At 35.5% G+C, this 21923-nt stretch overlaps 1 protein-coding gene across 4 annotated transcripts in view; it reads left to right on the top strand.

Moving 5' to 3' along the window:
* Nucleotides 1–1876: 1876 nt before the first annotated feature.
* Nucleotides 1877–21923, top strand: part of tead3a (TEA domain family member 3 a) — a 41557-nt gene continuing 21510 nt past the window's right edge. For 3 of the 4 annotated variants that reach the window (XM_051096946.1, XM_051096945.1, XM_051096947.1), the window contains exons 1-2: nucleotides 1877–2061; nucleotides 15508–15758. In XM_051096946.1, coding sequence (XP_050952903.1) covers nucleotides 15620–15758 — 139 coding nt within the window. In that variant the 5' untranslated portion in view covers nucleotides 1877–2061; nucleotides 15508–15619. Of the gene's footprint in view, nucleotides 2062–15507; nucleotides 15759–21923 lie in introns of those variants that run through there. The other variant, XM_051096948.1, reaches the window with a different exon arrangement.

The raw sequence follows: 21923 nt of genomic DNA, 5'->3' as shown, positions 1-21923 counted from the left end.
CACATAAATATAGTGTAAATTGTGTCACACTATACCACAATAATTACTGTTTTTGCATTACTTTTACACGTGAAAACGCCTTATCGACATCAACCAATTGCGTGAGCCTGGGGCGGGGCTACCTGTTTGATCGACCAATAGCAGATGAGGGAGTGTCTGGAAAACATGTTTGGAAACAGCTATCCACCTTATTCCTCAACGTGGAAGTAAGCCTATAGGCGACGAGAAGAAGAAAAAAGGTGCAGTAAACGGTAAAACTTTTTGCGTTACAAACCAGTGTGCTCATAATTAAGATAATGCATTAAAATAATATGGGAAAAACACACCAATTTGCCATATCAAGCACCAAAATTAGCTGTTTTGTACAGCTAAAAATAGCTGGACACAGATTAGACCGATACCAGATACATAAAATTACAAATGTCCCCAACCACTCTTAAGGGAAAAAATAAGGTGGACTAATACAAATCCTTTTTGGTGAATCCGCTAGGGAATTCGCAGAATTTGTACAGCAGCTTAGATTTGGTTTAATTTGGATTGGATATGATTTATTTTGGTTTTGATACACATTTAAGTTTTGAAGGATGGCAAATAAGTATAGGTAACACTTGACAGTAAGGTTCCATTTGTTAACGATAGATAACATGAACAATGAAAAGTTAATCTGAAGGATTGTTCATTCCAGCATTTACTAATACATACTTAAAACAAAAAGCTGTATCTGTTATTATTATTATTTAATGGACCTGAGCTAACATGAACTAACAATGAACAGTTGTATTTTATTAACTATGTTAACAAGTTTTATTTTATTTTTATTTATTTATTTATTTTCCATTAATTACTTAATTAATTTATCTTTTTTTTTTTTTCCTTGTAGTTTTTGTGGGGTAATTTGGGTTGGGTAGAGATAAAGAAGATGTTCTGGTTATTTACATAACTTTATTCATTATTATGGATGTTTAAAAAATAACAGGTTGTGTTGTGTTTCACATATGCCATGTATATCTTGTTTTTCAAGAACCTGCACAATAAAAAAAAAAAAAAAAAAAAAAGATTACCAATGACTTTTATCGTATGAACAAAAATTACTGAAATTATCAAATTATCTTTTTATGTTCCATAGTTTACGTTAGGCCTTTGCAGCCTAAATGTTTATGTGTAGTAAATTCTATGTTGAATCAAATAAAATATTTCTTCTCTAAAAAAAAAAAAAAAAAAAAAAAAAAAAAAACAAACTATGTTAACAAGGATTAATACATAGCATACTGTAACTGATAGTCTATGTAAGTTAATTCATTAACTAACCTAACATTAACTGATGGGAATTTATTGTAAAATTTGTAAATATGAAATGTAGGTCTAACATTCCTGTGTTTTCATAATTTTATAAATTTGCCCGTCTGAAAGCCCAAACACGCAGTATAAAATAGAATAAATAAAAACGAAATATTGTGCTTATCAAGTTAGTTGGATAATGAGTTAATCAACTAATTACCTTAAGGCTAAAATAAATTAGGCCAAATAAAAGCTGTTATTTGTTTGTTTGTTTTAATAGCACTTTTGTGATGGCCAAAAAAACTATGAATGCGCATAATGCCCCAAATAATTATTACCAGTACAGTACACAAGAATAAAACAGCATGAATTAAAACAAAAAGTGCATCTTTTATTTATTTATTTATTTATTTATTTATTTTCTAGTTAGCTGAGTCAGTTAGGAAAGTACCAGTCATGCCCAAAAATGCAGTATAGATTTTCAGACACATACACACAGCCAATGAGCGCATCTCAACGGATCCCCCACGCCTGAGATTTGCTCGTGAAGTTTGAGCGGGGAGGAGAATTGACTCCCTCCTCCTTCAGGACTCCTCCTCCAGCGCTCCGCTCGGGTTCGCCGTGATTTCATACCGAAGTCATACTTCACATTCCAGCTTTACTGTCAAATCAGGAGAAATATTTCTTCAAAAACACCAGCGTGGTTTGCATTTGTAAATGAGCTCATGCGATAAAGCCTGAAATCCATTTTTGCCCACAGCAGAGCAGAGGTTTGCGTTTAAGGTAAGTGCAAAACTCTTATTGCGCTTCTTTGTTTCATGCGTTCATTGCGCTCGCTCTGCAGTTTTTACATCATTCTCATTTTTGGCATTTTTTCGGAGCTGCTTCAGTGATGTTGCATCGCACACGCTCACACACCTGGCTTTACAGATGTAAACTTATTACTGATATATCAATACACACGTGCATGGTATGAACACTGTATGAGTATGAGAAAGTTTGTATCCTACTACTAATTCAGTAAATAATTTTAATCACATTTAATTATGGTTTCATTGCTTGCTGTATGTTTTAATATATACAATTGATATATAATATATTACAGAATTATCAAAAGTAAAAATGCACCTAGATCTTTGTAAATACATTTTTTGTCTTAAATTACATAATTTTGTTTCGTTTAGTTAATAAAAACAAGCCAGCTGTGTGACCTGTAATCATAAACACATTTACAACCATTGTTTGTGATTGTAGAATAAACTTCAAGAAGCTCTAAAAAGTTGAAAATGTGTATCAAGAAAAATGGTTAAGAATTCATGTAATATTGGCAGCGTCTTTGTGTTTTATGTAGGTTAATTAGCTTTAAGCCTGTAAGAACAACTCATAAAACCCAGCCTATTCATGACAAAATTAGACTGCTTAGTGTTTTTTCTCTGTCTGCCCGGCGTTGTGAGTATAAAACGATCTTGGTCTCTAGTATGATTCAGTTACAGCTGTTAGAGGGAGTGTAATAATCCCATTCATCAGAAATAGTCTTTTAAGTCACTTAAGATCTCTTGCATCTTGGTTCAGTCATCACACGTGTCAGATCAACGCGCCCCCTCAGTTTCGCCGTGCAGAGATTGAACAGGTTTTTCAGGTTGTGTGAGGTTACGGTGAGCAATCGGAGGAGAATTTCTTGTAACAAATGTGACAGACTGTAACAGCGGTGCCAAGAAAAAAAAGAACTCCAGAAGTTTCCTTCAGAATACTTGTTGAAGTATGAACTATTCTCTCACATAAATGCTCCCCGGTAGACTTTATCCCAACAGAATATTCAGTGATCGAGCACTAAATTCGTCAAAATGCCTTGAAGTGCATCCAATTTAAGCAAGAACGCTTAACAGTTCCAAATTAGAATATTGCACAATTTTCCCTCTATTTTTATTTATACAGTCATTCATTCCCACAAATGTTTAGAATCTAGAATGTGTGTATTTTTATGTCTCTGAGTGGGAATTTTCTTAACACTGGCTGTGAAGCTTCAAGAGGCCTGCAAAACATGACAAGTGTGTTTGGTGAGCTCACTGCTTTAAATAGCACTGCAGTGTGTTTTGTGCTTCACATCGGTACACTGTGTGAGAAGAGATATACCTTACTGATCTAAACAAGTAATTCTGTCTTCCTAAGGGCTAGATTTTAGGGTCAACCCGTTTTTGTGCTTCTCTGCACCTGGGGTGTGGAGGTCAGGTGTGGTGTTGTCTGTAAATCCAGACTTCGAAATTGTCACTCGTTGTACAATTTCCTGTTGATCATCTGGCGTTAGTCGTCTTTGTTTGGATTTGGACATGTGTGTCGGATTCTTTCCACATGCGGTTTGCAACTACATTGTTTTCTTAGCCGTATAGAAGAATTCAAGTACAGTTTTCTCGCTAAAGGTCTATTCGGAGGGCATTTTTTAGAGGTGCCCACAGGCAGATATGAAGACTGATGCTTTCTAATATCTAGATGGCATTTTAAAGGGATAGCTCACACAAAAATGAAAAAAAGGCTGTCATCATTTACTCACCGTCTTGCCATTCCAAACCCGTATGACTTTATCTTCAAAACACAAATAAATGTATTTTTAGCTGTTCCTTCAACAGTTTATCTACTGAAAGTCCAAGCAATCAAAAGTTCAAGCATTAAAAGACCTCCTAAAAGTAGGCTGATCCATACAAATTGAGTTGTTAAAGGCATAGTTCACCCATATGTGAAAATTATGTCATTAATTACTCACCCTCATGTCATTCCAAACCCATAAGACCTTCGTTTATCTTCAGAACACAAATGTATTTTTGTTTTCTTTGCACACAAAAAGTATTCTCATAGCTTCATTACATTGAACCACTGATGTCACATGGACTATTTTAATGATGTCATTACTACCTTTCTGGGCCTTGAACGTGTCAGTTACTTTGCAGGGTCAGAATGCTCTCGTATTTAATCAAAAATATCCTAATTTGTGTTCTGAAGATAAACAAGGGTCTTATGGGTTTGGAATTACATGAGGGTGAGTAATTTGCATTTTTGGGTGAACTATCCCTTTAAATACAAGTCTTCTGAAGAGAAAAGATAAGTTTGTATGAAGAACAGATTTAATTTAGGCTTTTATTTTTATATAACAACTGATTTGCGCACGTAGAGCTTATCAAATATGGTAAACAGAAGCTCAACCGTACTTGCATGACATGTCAAAACCTCATTCGTTGTCTTGCATGAAGCAAGTTCGACTGAGCTTCCGCGTTAATCATATTTGATATCTTTATGTATGTGCATTTAAAAATATTGTTATTTGTGTTCCAGAGATGAAGTCTTTGAGGTTTGGAATGACATGAAGGCAAGAAAACGATGTCTGAATTTAAATCTATATATAAAAATGTTCAAGATCGCTATTTTCTGATAAATGCTGGTTATAAACATTCAGAATTCACTCAATACTGAAAAGTATTTATAAATTATTTAGTGCAATTCATCAATGGTTATTGTACAAATGACGCCTTTAGCTTAGCGGTGTTAACATTGAATGCTAATGAAATAAGGTGAATTGATTTTCCTGCTGTATGTTTATGTAAAATGTTCCAAATCAGTGATTTATGAAATCTGTGAGTGGTGATTTCACTGTTTTCATTGGCTTTTGATGACTAGGTGAACTGATATGATGTGGAATGGCTACATATGTTTCAGGCCACATGTTAGCAACCTCAAGCATGCTGGTCAGAATATAGGGTGTATGAATGTCTAGAGAGGAAATTGGGTGATGGACAGTGAGCGTCTGGGCCTCTAAGAGAAAGCCCCATTGGAGATCATTACAAATCAAATGTAAACATACACTGTGAGACTAAGCCTGTTGATGGTTTTGGGGCAGCTGTATGCTAGGGATTACATCAGAGAGCACTACAGAAGAGCAAGAATTTGTGAAAATGATGCTCTGTCATGCATTCAACAGTTCAGTAAATAGTGACTTTTAATGTCCCATACTTTAGGAATCCACACAGGTTCAGTTGTGATTTTAGAAATTAAATTCACTGTAGTCTCTTTGCTTTTTACACACCATTCTAAATGGATTCTGTCAGAGCTTTCTATAGTGTTTTAACATCGTTAGCGCCTGGTAGTAATTTCAACAACATATTGAGCCTTGGTGCTCGTGTGAGAAATGCGAGCTCAAATCCAGCTTGCAACATTCCTATATAATTACTATAAAATTTAGACCCCTTCCTTTTCTTGGCAGAGAAACTGATCTTATGAGAAAATAAAGTCTCAGTTTTTAATAAATTCATATGGATTTCATGTCAATCATACAAGGTGGCAAAACTGCACAAATTCATACCAATTCTTAAAGGGATAGTTCACCCAAAAATGAAAATTACCTCATGATTTACTCACCCTCAAGCCATCCTAGTTGTATATGACTTTCTTTTTTCAGACGGATACAGTTGGAGTTATATAAAAAAAATGTCCTGGCTCTTCCAGGCTTTATAATGGCAGTGAATGTCTGCAGAGATCTTGAAGTTCAATAAAGTGCATCCAACTTTATAAACCGTAATCTCGAGCTTCTGCTAACTGTTGTATGCACATTCACAAGAGAGTGACCTATCAGCGGATGACGTAGGACATAGGTGTAGCATAAGCTGTAGTTTTTAAGATTTAAGACTTAAGACTTATTCTACGCCTACGTTCTATGTCATCCGCTGGAACGCAGGTGTTTGACAGTTTGCAGATTTTAAAGATTATGGTTTATTAAGTTTTAAATCTAGATATTTTTCTTACACAAACACATCGATTCGCTTCAGAAGGCCTTTTTAACCCCTGGATTCATGTGGAGTACTTTTTATGATGAATGGATGCACTTCATTGGACTTCAAAATCTCAACACCCATTCACTGCCATTATAAAGCTTGAAAGAGCCAGGACTTTTCTAACTCCAATTGTATTCGTCTGAAAGAAGAAAGTCACATACACCTAGGATGGCTTGAGGGTGAATAAATCATGGGGTAATTTTCATTTTTGGGTGAACTATCCCTTTAAGAAATTGTATGAATTTGTATAGAATTTTGATGTGACACATATTTTTTTCCCCGTCATGATCATGACAGTTTCCATCTTTATTTAACATTTTTAATGGTCATCTCAGACAACAATTCTAAAATTCTTTTAGCTCTTTGAATTCAACCCACATAATTTGTATTTTACTTTTGATATTATTAATGTCTAGCAAAAGTACAGCACCCCTAATAAGCTGAGGTATAACTGAATTAGTGCTGTTGTTACAAAACTAGTCGGGTTTATGTCAAGAAAACAACTTTTTTTTATGCTAACATCATGAAAAACAAGAAAGAAAGAAAATAAAACTTGGCCCCCGGCTTCTGTAAGTAAGAGGAAAAAATGCAGTAAATTTAAATGATGCTCCTTGAAGAAGGGGGGTTGGGATTCTCTTAAACTGCAGTAGCAGGTTGTACAGGTTTGACATGGGTTGGGTGCACGGAAGGAAGAGAGACACTTCAGTCTCGCCTCCTTTTAACATGTCTTTGTCTCTTTTGTATGTCTAATGTAGTCTTTCACCTAGCACATGTAATGTGCTTTATAGTGTTTAAGACCACAGTGTGTAGCTGCCAGTGTCAGTGTGTAGCTGTCCTCCTCACTCTGCTATCCTGGAAGATTTGATGAATATATTTGAATAAATGTGTTCCTGAACGATTATAGGAGATGTTTTTAAGGTATTTCTTCGAGCCTCGATGTTTTGGTTTAGACATTTTTAAAGATCATAGTCTAAAACAGGCAAAGCACTTCTCCATGTAGGGCAGTGTTAGCAGGATCTTGTCAAGTTGCCTGCTGAAATAAACCACACTTAAACTGACGTCGAAACAGCATTTAGATTCATTAAACCATCAGTGAGTTGAGCATAACTTGCCCATGCCTTAAAATGCTGTCCTTATCTGTAATCCGATCTAGGGCAGCAGCTGCTCGTCTACTTGTTGCCCTGTTGTTCTTTGTGAAAGGGTGTGTGTGTGTGTGTTGGTGAGGAGTGTGCAAGAGGAGAGTTGTTGATGAGCAAAGGCCCTTTCCCTGTTGACAAGCATTGCAGCTGTTTTTCCAAGTCTCCGAAGAGAACTGCCCTCTTGGCTGTGCTGCTTAGCCCCTGTCAGATAAACTCAGACTGAATTTGTGAATCACTGTAAATGTGTGGTTATTTATCCTCCTTGCATCACAAGATGCAATATTAGCACAGAATGTAGCAGAATGTCTTGTCACTGTCAAGTGTTGCTCTCTGAACTCTCAAAAGATTTTAGCATGTTAATGTATTTGGTTTTGGTGGAATAGATCTGTTACACTGCTGAATTGCTGCTGCTGCAAGCAAGTACAGGAACTTGCTACTGTCTATATGCAGATACGCCATTGTGAGTATTTAAGACATACTGCTGCTGCACGAATAGCATACAAAATAACCCATAGCAGATCTATACAGGTGGAGCTGGGGAGGTGGAGGGTTTCAGAGAAACTCTGAAAGCACACTGCAAAATGCTCAAGTGAATGCTAACAAGCCATTTGAATGTAAAGAAGCAAGCATACTGGCTGCGTATGCGAAATGAACCAATCAGCTTGCACCAATTCATTTAACGCTGTGAATATCATCAGTTTATTGTAAGGACCCATCAGCCTGCGCCGTCTAGTTTCATGACAGAACTTGCCATTTCTGGCTCTACTCAACTGAAAATATAAATAAGTAAATAAATGCAATTAATTACATCACCTTGGTAATTCTTTAGAAAAAGGTCATATGTTTTTCAAATAATTGAAATTCAACAATAAGTTTTGTTTAATAAGTCTAAGGTTTTTTTTTCTCTTATGCTCACCAAAGCTATATTTGTTTGAAAAATACAGTAAAAACAATGATATTGTAAAAATTATTACAAATTAGTATCAGAATTTTATTGCATTTTTAAATTGCAGTTTACAATAACCATTTTCCTTGTGAATATTTTGTAAAATTAATTTATTTCTGTGATCAAAGCTGAATTTTTCAGCATCATTACTACACATGATCCTTCCATGATCATGATTTGCTGCTCAAGAAACATTTATTATTATTATTATTATTATCATCATCAATGTTGAAAACAGTTGTGCTGCTTAATATTTTTGTGGAAACTGTGATAAATTTATTATAGGATTTTTTGACGAATAGTAGGTTCAAAAGAAGAGCATTTATATGAAATAAGTCTTTTTTAAAATTATAAAAGTAAAAAAAAAAAAAAAAAAAAAAAAAAAAGAAAATTTCTTAAAAAAAAAAATCTTACAGACTCCAAACTTTTGAACAGTAGTGTATACCTAAAATGTTAAATTCTTTATTAAAATTACACTCTAAAAAATTTTGGGTTGAAAAATTGGACGGAACACATGCTGGGTTATTTTGACCCAGCTGGCTGGGTTAAATGTTTTTACCAAACATGCTGGGTTATTTTATTTAAGTCAACTATTGTTTAAAAATGATTATATTGCTGGCTTAAAATGGACTAGAACTTATAAAAACACACACAGAATTACCAGAGGCAACAGCAATAATCAAAAGATGAACATTTATTATTAAGCAAGAACACATAGACAAAACACAAAACAAACTGAATTTATTTGGTTGTAGTTTACAATATTACATACATTTAAACTCATTTAACAAGTATTTTAGACATAAAAAATTTAACATTTAAAAGTAGCATTTTAATTTTAATGTATTCAACCGTTCTCTGTAATCGTTTTTTACCAAAATAGCGCTAATTCCTGTGCCAGTGTGTCACCGAAATGAGCCGGTGAAGGGCTGCTGTTCATTAGGGTAACTGTGAACTTCAGACTGTGGCCTTGCGTTTCACTCGTAGCTAAAAGATGGCGTGACTGGATCCAAAACCTGCCCATAAACGAAGAGTACTGACATTAGAGAACATATTTTAACATCAAATTAAATTAAACTCAGTACTATAACGAACAAAATCCATTTATATTATGCAAGGCAAAAGGCGTTTCCATTGTTTGAAGTGACTGCTGCTGACGCAGCTGACTGACATCTCGTCCTTATGTTGTGTTGTGTGGAATAATGCAATTTACAGCACAGTAAAAATGATATAAATGAAATTAAATGTATACAAACCTTTATTTAACTAAAGAAGTGTGCCAAATCGGCAGCGCTGAGAACCACTCTCTGTAAAGGACTCAAAAAGCCTGTGCTCTGACTGACTATAACTCAGCAGCTGGGTTGTTTCACAAGAGACAGGCTCAACTCAGCGGTTGGGTAGAAAAAAATAACCCAGTGTTAAAAATGACTCAGCAACTTAGTTACAGAAAAACAACCCAGCACCTGGGTAAAAAATATTAAAAATAACCCAATAAAATGACCCAACAAGTTGAACCCAGCATTTGGGTTAAAAAAATAACCCAGCATTTTTCAAAAGAAGAGCGTTTATATGAAATAAATCTTTTGTAACATAAAAAGTCTGTCAGTTTTGATTAATTGAATGCATCTTTGATGAAAAAAGTATTAATTTCTTTAAAAAAAAAATGTAACAGGCTCCAAACCTTTGATCAGTAATGTATATTTACAATCTAAAATAATTTAGAAAAATTATATTTACTTCATTACAATAATGCAAATGATTTATAGGAATCAATTGTTGTGAAGATTATTTCAACGTTATTCTTTTGTTTTTGTTTTTTAATTGATTTTGGAGTAAAGCCAACATTTGTTTCCTGAGGTTTCTTGAAGCTCATTCAGCAAAAACAAGTCTCTTCATATTCGATCAATAAAACTGCTCAAAGTGTTTATAATAGTACAATGTGAAGTTAAAGGTTTAGACAAGATGCTTCTTTAATGAACACTGGTTATCCATCAAGAGTGTTGGATGCTTTTGGTTTGTCACTTGATTCTGTAACCCGATGTCTGTTCAGAGGCCAAGCGCTGCTGGTGTCGGCGGGTGACCTTTTCATGATGTCTGCCCACAGATAAGGCAACATGCTTAAAACCAAGGTCAACATTTACTCATCAGCACTACACACAAACACCCAAACATAAATGCGCAACAATTCATAAGCCTTGACCGAAAGTCTAATCACTGAAATACTAATATTCCAGGTTCAGTTGGGTATGTGAAAGTTTCAACTCAAGTAAACAAATATTTAACAACGTTGTCGGGTGGTGCATTCATGCCGGTGTTTTTTGGCTCTCTATACTAGTATGTTATCCAGGTCTTGGTGTTTATTTCCAGATAGCATTGGCTAGCAGGAGTGTTGTGTTATGAACCCAGCACACCTAAAACAGCAGTATTGTCCTTGGGGAGAGCTCTGTGTGTTTCCTGAGCCTTAGTGGATGCCTAAATTGGTCAGGCAACCCACACTCCCACTCCCACCCCCTATGATTTCCCTGTTCTTCAGGCCTTTTTTGGACTGGGGTGCTCGTAAGCGAGAGGGAAGGAGAGAAGAGGACGGGAGGGGAAGGACTGAGGTGCGGGTGACACAACGGACCTCCTGAAGTGAGAGAGAGAGAGAGAGAGAGTGTGTTAGCGACACTGTAGCTTTCTTAATAAGGGCATGTCTGGAATGTCAGTCCTTCTCTCTCAGTAGGTCCATACCAGTGGTCTTCTAGTACCTCCTTATGATAACCGCTTTTGCTCCGCTCGTGTTGTTTATGAAGTCCAGTGTTTTTGTTTTGGTTGCTTTCCTTGCATATTTGCCATATTATGGTTATTATAGTCACTCGTTGGGATGGACCCTTAAATTCCTCAGCTTAAAATTCTGTAAATATTTCAGACTCGGCAGATCTTTCGTTTAATGCCGACACGGTTTTGGGCTAGAAAAATGTAACACAGGAAACTTCATTGATGTATTTTACTATTTATTAACCCCAAATGTAGTTAAATATAGCTTAGCAGTGATAAATCTATTGGAAAACATTCATGTCTTGGAGAAAGTTGCAGTATCTGTGAATGCCGAGGAGAGAGCGTTCACCAAATCCATAGCCACAAAAATGCTCTGTGGGCAGCTCTTATTAGTTTGCTCTTGTTTTTCAGATTCATTTTGCATATGGCCTCAGTGACTTCTTGTAAGAATTGAAGGCACAAATTGTAATTTCCTGAAGATGAATGCCTGTATGTTTGTTTTTAGATAAATTAACTCCAACTTTAATTAGAGGCAGTTATGATAGATCACAAATTCTATATACATTACCTTTCAAAAGTTTTTTTTTTTTTTAACTTTTATTCAGGAAAGACACATTAAATTAATCAAAAGTGACAGTAAAGGCATGTATAATGTTATAAAAGATTTACATTTAAAGGGTCATATGATGCTCAAAGATCATTATTTTGTGTATTGGGTGTAATAGAAAATGTTAGCTTTATTGTTAAAAAAATGCATTCTTTTTCACGTGCCCAGTTTTTCTGAAATGTGTTTTGTGATGTGATGTGATTGGCTGAACATCTCAAGCGTGTGTCATAAATGTAAAAATTTATACCATAATTGCCAGCTTAAAGGGATAGTTCACTCAAAAAATGTAAATTCTGTCATTAATTACTCACCCTCACATCATTCCAAACCTGTAAAACCTTCGTTCATTTTTGGAACACATATTAAGATATTTTTAATGACACCCGAGAGCTTTCTGCAACTACCATGTTCAAGGCTTAGAAAGGTAGTAAGGACATCATTAAAATAGTCTATGTGACATCAGTGGTTCAACCATAATTTTATGAAGCTACAAGAATACTTTTTATGCACAAAGAAAAAAAATAACGACATTTTCAGCTACTTGAAATTTTGCCGTCAGCCACCATTCACGAAAGGACCACACTGCATGAATTGTCCATGAATTGAATAATACAAGCTTTTTAATATGATTTTGTTAGAAGAGTGTTTCCCACAGGGTTTTGTGAGACTGAGGTGGGTGAACCTCAAGTCAGTCTAGAGGGGTGTGGGGGCTACTACAACAACTAAACATATTTAATTAAAACAACAACAAAAACAGCTATTTGAAATTAGAACCAACCAATCACAATACAAACACAGATGCTACATATATAACATAAACATTTTTATTTAAATTTGATTGTATCATTTCAACATTTAAAGCAAAATCAGAATGGTCTGAATGGTCTGAAATTTCCCCTGAAAATGGGGAAATTTCAGCCTTTAGTGAAAACACGTTTACTGACGCGGCTCATTACAATCTAGTGAAATACTGTAAATATTCGCCCATCAAAATGTTGAAAATCATGCTGTTGTGAATACAAAGCGTAAATGGTGCCTGTTGCGTTCCGAAAAGCGCACTTAACCCACAGCACGTTTAAAAATGTTTACCGCATTCATTGTCAACCAAAGGAGCCGGACGCGGGAAATAGCAGATCACAAGCTGATCGCCTGAATGAACTGTGCGCTTCACTTTGAAACAGCCAAGAAGCGCAAACGGACTTGATGAAAGGATAAAGCCATTTTACGCTTTCGGTTTTAGTTCGTTTGACGGATACTACGCCAAAGCAATGACACGAAACACAACGTTAACATATAATTTTAAGAAACATAAAGGAAAAAATATATATATTGCATTGATTTTATAGTACATATTGCTGTTTATTGCTGTGCTATACTTTTTTGTCTAGAAAAAAAGGCTTAATAAACAATATGTTGGTATGTCATTATTAGTGCTTGCATTGATTGATTTGTGAATAGCCGACTGCCACTATCTGCTTTTGCCATGACATTGGCCAGTCTTGCTCAGCTTGTCTTGTTGACACCAAGGAAATTTATCAGTGCCTTCGCTATCTTGATTTTCAATACCGCTGCTATTAATACCCTCCAGCTCACGAAAGCTGTAAAGCACAGCCTTGAAAATCTGATATCTCGTCACCTGAACTTCACTTGACATCAGGAGTCTAAAAAATCTGGCGCCTTGCTCGGCAGCTCAGTGTGTCCTCCGCTCCGACAGCCATTTTGTCTTTGCTTTCCAATTCTCCTCTTTCCGCCGTCGCATAATGGGATAAACTGATTGACAGGGCTTATGCAAATGATTATATGATCCCACAAGATTCTTTATTTAAAGCTGGCTTGGGAAAAGCTCCAGCTCCAAAGGGAGATTCATGGTCACACCATCTGGAATGATAGTTACTGTCAACCCTCCTATTGGTCTTGAGCTGTCTCAATTAACCAATTATTGTAAGACCTCCTCTGAAGTTTTTTGAGACCTTGTGTCTTTCCAAACCTGTATTGTTTCCTCCACAGAACTCAAAGTTAGATATTTGGAAGAATCTCCATGTAGCTGTTTAATGGTTCATGATTATGACGATTTCTTATATTTTTCAAATCTTCAGACGCCGCTCAATAGTTTTGCATGACGAACAGACCCAAACTAAGTATTTACTTTCTAAAGATTTTCTGCTCCAGTTACTTCAAGGACTATTCACTCTTAAAAAAGGTTCCAAAAGTGTGTTTTTGCTGTGATGCCATAGAAGAACCATTTTTGGTTCCCCAAAGAACCTTTTAGTGTACAGTTCCTAAAAGAACCATTTTAAAGAACATTTAAAAAAAAATTAAAGAACCTTTTTCACTACAAAGAACCTTTTCTGCATTTGAAAGGTTCCATGGATGTTTGAGATTCTTTATAGAACCATTGATGCCAATAAAGAACCTTTATTTTTAAGAGTATATTGTGAAAGGTTCACTGAGTCCAGGTTCAGATTTGTGACACAGACAAACTGATTCATTGAACAGAACCAACTCGAACCAAAAAATGATTCATTGGCTGATAGAGTTCAATTTAGTGGCTTAACATCTAATACGCTCTAAGTGAAAAAAAGACAAGTTTCAGTCTATTTATATGACTTGAAAAATAGCAAACTGTATTGGCAAGTTGGGATAAAATAGAAATAGCAACAGATATTTTCTTCCATATTTTCTTCCATATACCAGTGAAACAGACCATCAAAAAAGGAAAAAATGTAGAATGAGTACTTAGTTTTATGTGTCAAGTTTTTAATTGGATGGAAGCAGAACTGAATGCAAGCTTGCAGCCAATTGTAAGAAAGGGGCGGAGTTTAAGTGGCTCTTGTTTGGTGCGCTTTGCTCACTGCTACTCTCTGATTGGTGGAATTTTTGGTACAGAATCATGGGTAATGTAGTTTTTCAACTGAAATACACCATTAAACATGTTTATATTAACAGTAAGTTGAATTAATGTGAACAAATGGGTTGAACAATCAGTTAACAACCTTAAAGAGCTCATAAAAGGTCTATCTTTAACCCTCTGGGGTTGAAGACCGCACCGGTGCAGTCTGTCTCGCTTTTTCTTAATGACCGAGAAAAGAACTAAAAAGACTCTTTTTAGAACAAGGTATAATTTGAAACTGCAAAGAGTATACTTTTATTTGTGTATAGTTAAAACAGGTGGGAATCTGAAAACTAAATATTCATGGTCATTGTTACTCCCTCACATACGGCCTTTCTAACACAAATCATGTCTTACAAAAGTTAAATCAATATATTGTTTTCTGTGAATGAGTGAGCAGGATGATTTTGTTGAAGCAAAAACTCTAGGCTACAAGATCCAGTTCTCAAAAAGTCTTGTGAACAAATGTTCTGTATGTTATATATTTATTTCAGTGACTTAAAAATTTTAGATTTTCACTAACTACACATAAACGTTGTTTTCTCAAAAACACAAGCATGTACATTCATAATGCTCACATATTATTGTAGCCCAGTTAGTCAGAATTTAGCCATTAATATTTTTAAGATACTGAAAAAAGCACAAATGTCAGGGCATGTCAAAACTTTTCCATGTCCCCAAAACCCCCTCAGACCCTGGAGGGTTAAAGGTTTATCAGTTATGGTTAAAAATCAATTTCCCTACGGAGAAAATGAATGGAAGTTTACTTACGGAACCTGATAGTTGCACTCTACGTTTTGATTAAAAATTACTAGGTCAAATAAATGTTAATAAATAGATTAATCTTTCACAGTAAAATCAATAACTTACATTTAAAAAAAATGGAAACTGTGAATTTCCTTTTTATGCCAGTAGACATGGCAAAAACCTGTGAGAAGATTCTTCAAAAAAATCTTATTTTGTGATTCACAGAAAAATAACACCACACTGGTTTTCTGGCAAATGACAGAATTTTGGATGAAAAAATCCTTTAATTGTGACCTCCGGTTGTTTTCTTTCTGTCTCTCTCCTAGTCCTGGGTGTGAGGGCTCGCGTAGGGGCCCAGGTGGAGCCGCCACCATTGCAGCCAACGAGTGGAGCACCAGCGAGAGCCCGGAGGAGGGGCAGGAGGATGGAGTGGACGGGATGGACAAGGCCGGAATGGACGGCGATGCGGAGGGCGTCTGGAGCCCTGACATCGAACAGAGTTTCCAGGAGGCTCTGGCCATTTATCCCCCATGTGGCCGCAGGAAGATCATCCTCTCAGACGAAGGCAAGATGTATGGTGAGTCTAAATGAGAATCGCTTGATGGATTAACTGCTCAGATCAGACTTTCCTGGCAACGCAATAGAAACTAGAATAGAAAGAGTTGAAGTCATAAGAGAGATTTCTTGAAGCTGTTTTCTAAATGTCGCTATAAAAATCACAGCTCAGCTATTAATTGCAGCAGTGCTGATGCTGGAAAAAATGTAGTGAAACGAGGTAAGGACAATCAGGGCCAAGTCATGCTGTGGGAGTTTTGTTGAAGTGAATCAGAGGGTGAACTTATGACACTACCCACCTCCAGATTTTCCCGTTCCCACATGGGATCCACTGACAGGAATGCTGTGTCTCCCATCTGAGTCAGCATTCGCAATAAAGCGTGAGTCAGCCATCTGTCTTATATCACGTGTGACATTTCTCTCTTTATCATAGCCAATACTGGGTGGATGATTGAGATATGACTCATTAGTTATTTAAAACACCTGATACTGTAAAGGAGTGGATTCATGTTTGTTTGGGTTTCATAGTGTATACATTACTACAAATTTACAGAGATGTGTCTGGCTGGCTGCTACCAAGCACATATTTTCTAAAAGAAGGTCAGTGTATGATTGTTGACAGGCCATCAAGATTTATAGATACCAAACTTTGAGTTTTTTTTTATTTGAATGTATGAATTGCAAATGAACTGAAAGGGATAGTTCACCCCAAAATGAAAATTCTGTCATTAACTGCTTATGTCTTATGTCTCGCATGTCAGTACAAACCTGTAAGACATTTGTTCATCTTCGGAACACAAATTAAGATATTTCTGATGAAATCCAAGAGCTTTCTGACCCTGCATAGACAGTAACGCAACTGACACGTTTAAGACCCAGAAAGGTAGTAAGGACATTGTTAAAATAGTCCATGTGACATCAGTGGTTCATGCTAAGACTATACTTTTTGTGTGCAAAGAAAACAAAAATAATGGCTTTATTCAACGATTTCTTCTCTTCCGCTTCAGTTTTTGTCGCACATTCACAAGAGTACCACGACACATGTGTGTAATGCACCTTTCTGGGTCTTGAAGGTGTCAGTTGCGTACTGTCTATGCAGAGTCAGAAAGCTCTCGGATTTTATCATAAATATCTTAATCTGTGTTTCAAAAATGAACACATGAAGGTCTTACAGGTTTGGAACGACATAAGGGTGAGTAATTAATGACAGAATTTAATTTTTGAGTGAATTATCCCTTTAAAGAAAATGTAGCCTATAAAACATACATTTTTGTCCCAAATATGCAACCTTTATTTTGAGTAAAAAATAATAATAATATGATTTTTTTTTACAATTTTATATAGAAGCCTGTTTCTGTCACTGAATTTTTTTGAAAAAAAAAGTTATTGCTATTTTTTTTTTTTTTTTTTTTTCCACACACTTTCTTTCTCACAATTGTGTGACACAAACTTGCATTTCTGACTTTTGTTCTCAGAATAGTTAGAAAGTCAGAATTATGAGAAATAAAAGACATAAATATAAACTCAAAATTCTAACTTTTTTTCTCAGAATTGCGCAGTTTATATCTCACAATTGTATACTCGCAACTACAAGAAAAAAAACATTTGTGAGTTTATATCATGCAATTCTGAGAAAAAATTCAGAATTGTGAGTTTATATCATGCAATTTTGAGAAAAAAAATCAGAATTGTGAGTTTATATCATGCAATTCTGAGAAAAAAAGTCAGAATTGTGAGTTTATATCATGCATTTCTGAGAAAAAGTCAGAAATGTGAATTTATATCTTGCAATTCTGAAAAAAAAAAGTCAGAATTGTGAGTTTATATCATGCAATTCTGAGAAAAAAACAGAATTGTGAATTTATATCATGCAATTCTGAGAAAAAAAGTCAGAATTGTGAGTTTATATCATGCAATTCTGAGGAAAAAAATCAGAATTTTGAATTTATATCATGCATTTCTGACTTTTTTCTCAGAATTGCACATTATTTAAAAATTCTGACTTTATTTTTTGCAATTGTGAGTTTATATCATGCAATTCTGAGAGAAATTGTGTGATAAGAAGTCACAATAAAGTTTTTTTTTTTTTTTGTTTGTTTAGTGGCGGAAACTGGCTTTTATAGAAATGGCTAGATTTTAGGTGCAAAAATTTTTTGAAAAACAATAAATGTGAGCACACTTTAAGGTAATTCTTCAGCACATTTGTAATGTCACAAATCATTAGCATAAAAACTCACTAATTAGTAAGGAGTGGGCCAGGATTAGACTATGTAACACTGATAAACGCGACTTCATGACCGACCCTTAATCCTTTTGTTAACCGATTGTGGTATGCATCAGGATTTAATATACGATTTCTCACACAAATGAGCTCATTTGGCTTTGGGGTATTTTGACCTTTGACCCTCTCTGTAGAAAAGGCCTATAGAGACTGGCCTGCATTCTTTTGTTTTTCCCCTTGGCTTGAAGGGGACACGCATTCCACAACTCTGTGGCCTTGTCCTCCGCCGTAATACTCCACCCACGGCTGTCACACGAACTCTAATCCCCCTCACAACAGATGAAGAAGGTTTGTTTCAACAGCCAGGCATTTTGTCCTTTTGTGGTAGCGTGATCCGTCGACTGCGTGCGTCCGCTTGCGTTACCCCACAGAGGCCCTTGGACCCTGTCTTTTCCCTTTGCATGACAAGATCATCCCCTTTCCACTCTCTTTACAAACAGCCCCATCCCGGACCAGTTACGATACTCCTGCCAAGACCCTGATGTCAATCTCCGAAAGCGAACGCGAGTCTCCTGATATGCCCCCTCTCTCTCTCTTTCACCCCCAGCGCACACAAGTTCATTGGCCGCAATGTATACTTTGACTAGACAGCACTAAAATAGTCTGGCTATCTGAGAAGGAGAGAACTGCCCTAGTGACTTTGTGGATTGTTTTTGCACGCTCAGAGTTTGCTATAGGCAATTTAGTAAAGTTGCAGGGAGGAGTTGTTAACAGATGTCTAAAATGTGTTAAGTAAGTCTAAACCTAAAAAAACCTACTCTAAACCTAGGATGAGAGAAATACTATGCTATTCAATGTCACTGTTTAACTAGAGCCCTAATTTTTTCTTAAATTCCATTTTATTTTTTTTTCCAAATTCAGTTTATCAATTAAATTTTTGGTTTTCACATTTAAATTTCTACAAACAACCCAGCTCGGTGAAATATGGACAAAATCATTGACTGGGTTGTTTTGACCCAGCAGTTGTGTTAAATGTTTAACCCAACCTTCAGAGTAGTTTTATTTAACTCAACTATTGTTAAAAAATTACTGTATGGCTGGCTTAAAAATAACCCAAAAATTTGTTGTAAATTAAACACATAATTACTAGAGGCATCAGCAATAATCAAAAGGTGAACATTTATTAATAATTAATAATAAAAAAAAGTTTTAATTAATTATTATTTATTCAACTTATTAATAAATGTTCATTTATTACATGTTAATAAATTTTAATTTATATAAATTTATTTTAATTTTATTTAAATATATTCATTTTTTAAGCAATAAAACTACCCAGAAGGCTGGGTTAAACATTTAACTCAACTGTTGGGTCAAAACAACCCAATGTTTTTAACCTAGCATTTTTAGAGTGACTCTGTCTAGAAAAAAAAGCATGTATAATTAATTTAAATCATAAAACTAACACAATTTAACAGCAATTTATTAAAAGTGTAACAAAAAATACATTTTAAGGCCCTATGAAATGCATATGAAATGCAAATGTTTTTTTCTCAAATTTAGTTCTTTGTTTCTTTTTTTCACTCTAATTAAAAAATTATTTATTATTTAATTAATAATTTATTTATTTATTTTATTTTTTAAGAAATATTGTGTTGTGTATTTACTTTTTTTCTGGTAAATATTTTTTTTTTTTGGTAAATAATGTTTTAATAATAATTTTATTAGTAGTAGTGATGCTATCATTACATTAAGTAATATATTTCTGTCACAATTTCTTCAAGTTAAACCGAACTCGTAATTTGACGGGTTGCTGTGAAGACCTTTAGGTTTCTGTTTGTACATGATATGATGATAGTTTATTTCTCATGAAACAGTAAAATGATAATTAAGTGGCTAGAGATTATGTTCATATGTCAGGAGGCAGAGGCTGAAAACACTGTGAGCATCGCACGTGCTTTAGTATGTGTAGTAAACGAAACCATGCATCTGCACCATTCATTTACACAGAGACATGCAGAAAATGAGATAAGTTGTGGCTTTATAAATTGTTTAAAAACATAAAAACATTGCTTTTGCTTCTTTGTAGTTGATTAAAATAATATGTTTTTCATTTGGGAGCATTTGATTGGTGCAGCACAAGTCATCAGTATTTTAGGTCCATTTTTCCTAAATGGAAAGAGTCTAAGTATTAAAAGTGTATTGATTTGTTAAATTATGTATTAAGTATGCAGCAAATTAATAATGTCATAGATGGGCTCAAAGTTAAAATGATAAAGTCTTTTATGCCAGCAACACACTTAATGATGCTTAAAATGCTATCTCTGTAGGTATAGGCAGCTCACTATGTTTTGCAATTGGAATATTTTTTCTCAGGTATGCTGTGGAAACTGAAGTTTCAAGATTTATTGTGTCCTGATCATAGCATTTAGCAGCCGTTAATGTTCCTCAGAGCTTCATTACTCACTCCAAAACTCCTGCTGTCTTCTAACAGAAAGCAGCTTTTCTAATAAAGTTCACTCTGGTTGCACCGTGGGAAGGCTGGTTAAACAATCCGATGTTCCCATCCAGTGTCTGGCTGCTATAATGAGCTTGATTTGTCATCCTGCACCTGTGATGTCTTGCCAAGTTTCTTGTTTAAAGTCTCGACCTGCAATCATTTTAGTTTATCGCCAGTGTGTCAAAGCTGTTTGAGAAATAATATATCAACGCTAACGCTTAGCAAATGATCTCAAGGTCTTTTCTGAATTAGGCCAATTTGCGGCTCTGTTCATCATTACGCATCCTTTTATGTTAGTAGTAGCTATTTATCGAGCTTGTTGATAGTTACGGTTGTCTGTTTTCACATGAAGGTTTGAATTAGGACCATCTCGCAGTGGGCACATGACATCATCTCAGTTGCACAAGCTTCCCAGATGTGATGGATCTTCTGAGGAGATGTCATAGAGAACTTCTGCTTCCACATCTGTGAGATGAATGACAAAGCGCAGCTCGATTGCAAGAGATGGGTGAAAGTGTTCTCTAGGAAATGTCTGGACTGTGGCACAGTGGTTAAAGGGATAGTTCACCCAAAAATTAAATATTTGTCATTTATTACCTACCCTCATGCGTTCCAAACCCGTAACAACTTCGTTCATCTTCAGGAAACAAATTTAGATATTTTTGATGTAATCTGAGCGCTTTCTGAACCTGCATAGACAGCAATGCAACTGACACTTTCAAGGCGCAAAAAGGTAGTAAGGACATAGTTAAAATAGTCCATGTGACATCAGTGGGTCAACCTTAATTTTATGAAGCTATGAGAATACTTTTATTTATTTTTGGGTGAACTATCCCTTTAATGAACATTGTGCTGTGGTGCTCATGTGGATGATGGAGGTTTGGGTCTTTTTTTACCCTCTATACATTATACATGTTTTATAAGTGTTCAAAATTATCCTTTGAAGTAAATGGGTTCCGTCAGAATGAGAGTCCAAACAGCTGGTAAAAACATCACAATAATCCACAAGTAATCCACATGATCTTGATGGATTTGTTTCTTACAAACACAGCGTTTTGCCTTACAAAATCTTAATTGATGGACTGGAGTCATGTGGATTACTTGTAGACTATTGTGAAGTTATCAGCTGTTTTGGATTCTGACGGCACCCATTCACTGCAGAAGATCCACTGGCGAGCAAGTGATTTAATTATAAATCGCTACAAATCTGTTCTGAAGAAACTCATCTACATCATGGACAGTGTTGCCGTGGAATCTGGCTACTTTAACACAGTTGCTAAGGGTTGTTTTTCATGTCTGCAGGTTAAAGCAACCCCAATAACGTAATATTTAGCCCCTGGAATGCTAATTTTACCAGGGGAACCCTGCCAAAAAATGGGTATTTACCCCCCAGAATGCATTTTTTTACTGAGGAACGCCCCCTCGAAATGCGATTGGGCTACTTTTGTGCTAGTTTTGAGTAGCAA

Source organism: Labeo rohita, chromosome 23, assembly GCF_022985175.1.
Source record: "Labeo rohita strain BAU-BD-2019 chromosome 23, IGBB_LRoh.1.0, whole genome shotgun sequence".
NCBI lineage: Eukaryota > Metazoa > Chordata > Actinopteri > Cypriniformes > Cyprinidae > Labeo > Labeo rohita.
Note: the sequence above shows the minus strand (reverse complement) of the source record. Positions and strands in the feature narration are given on the sequence as shown.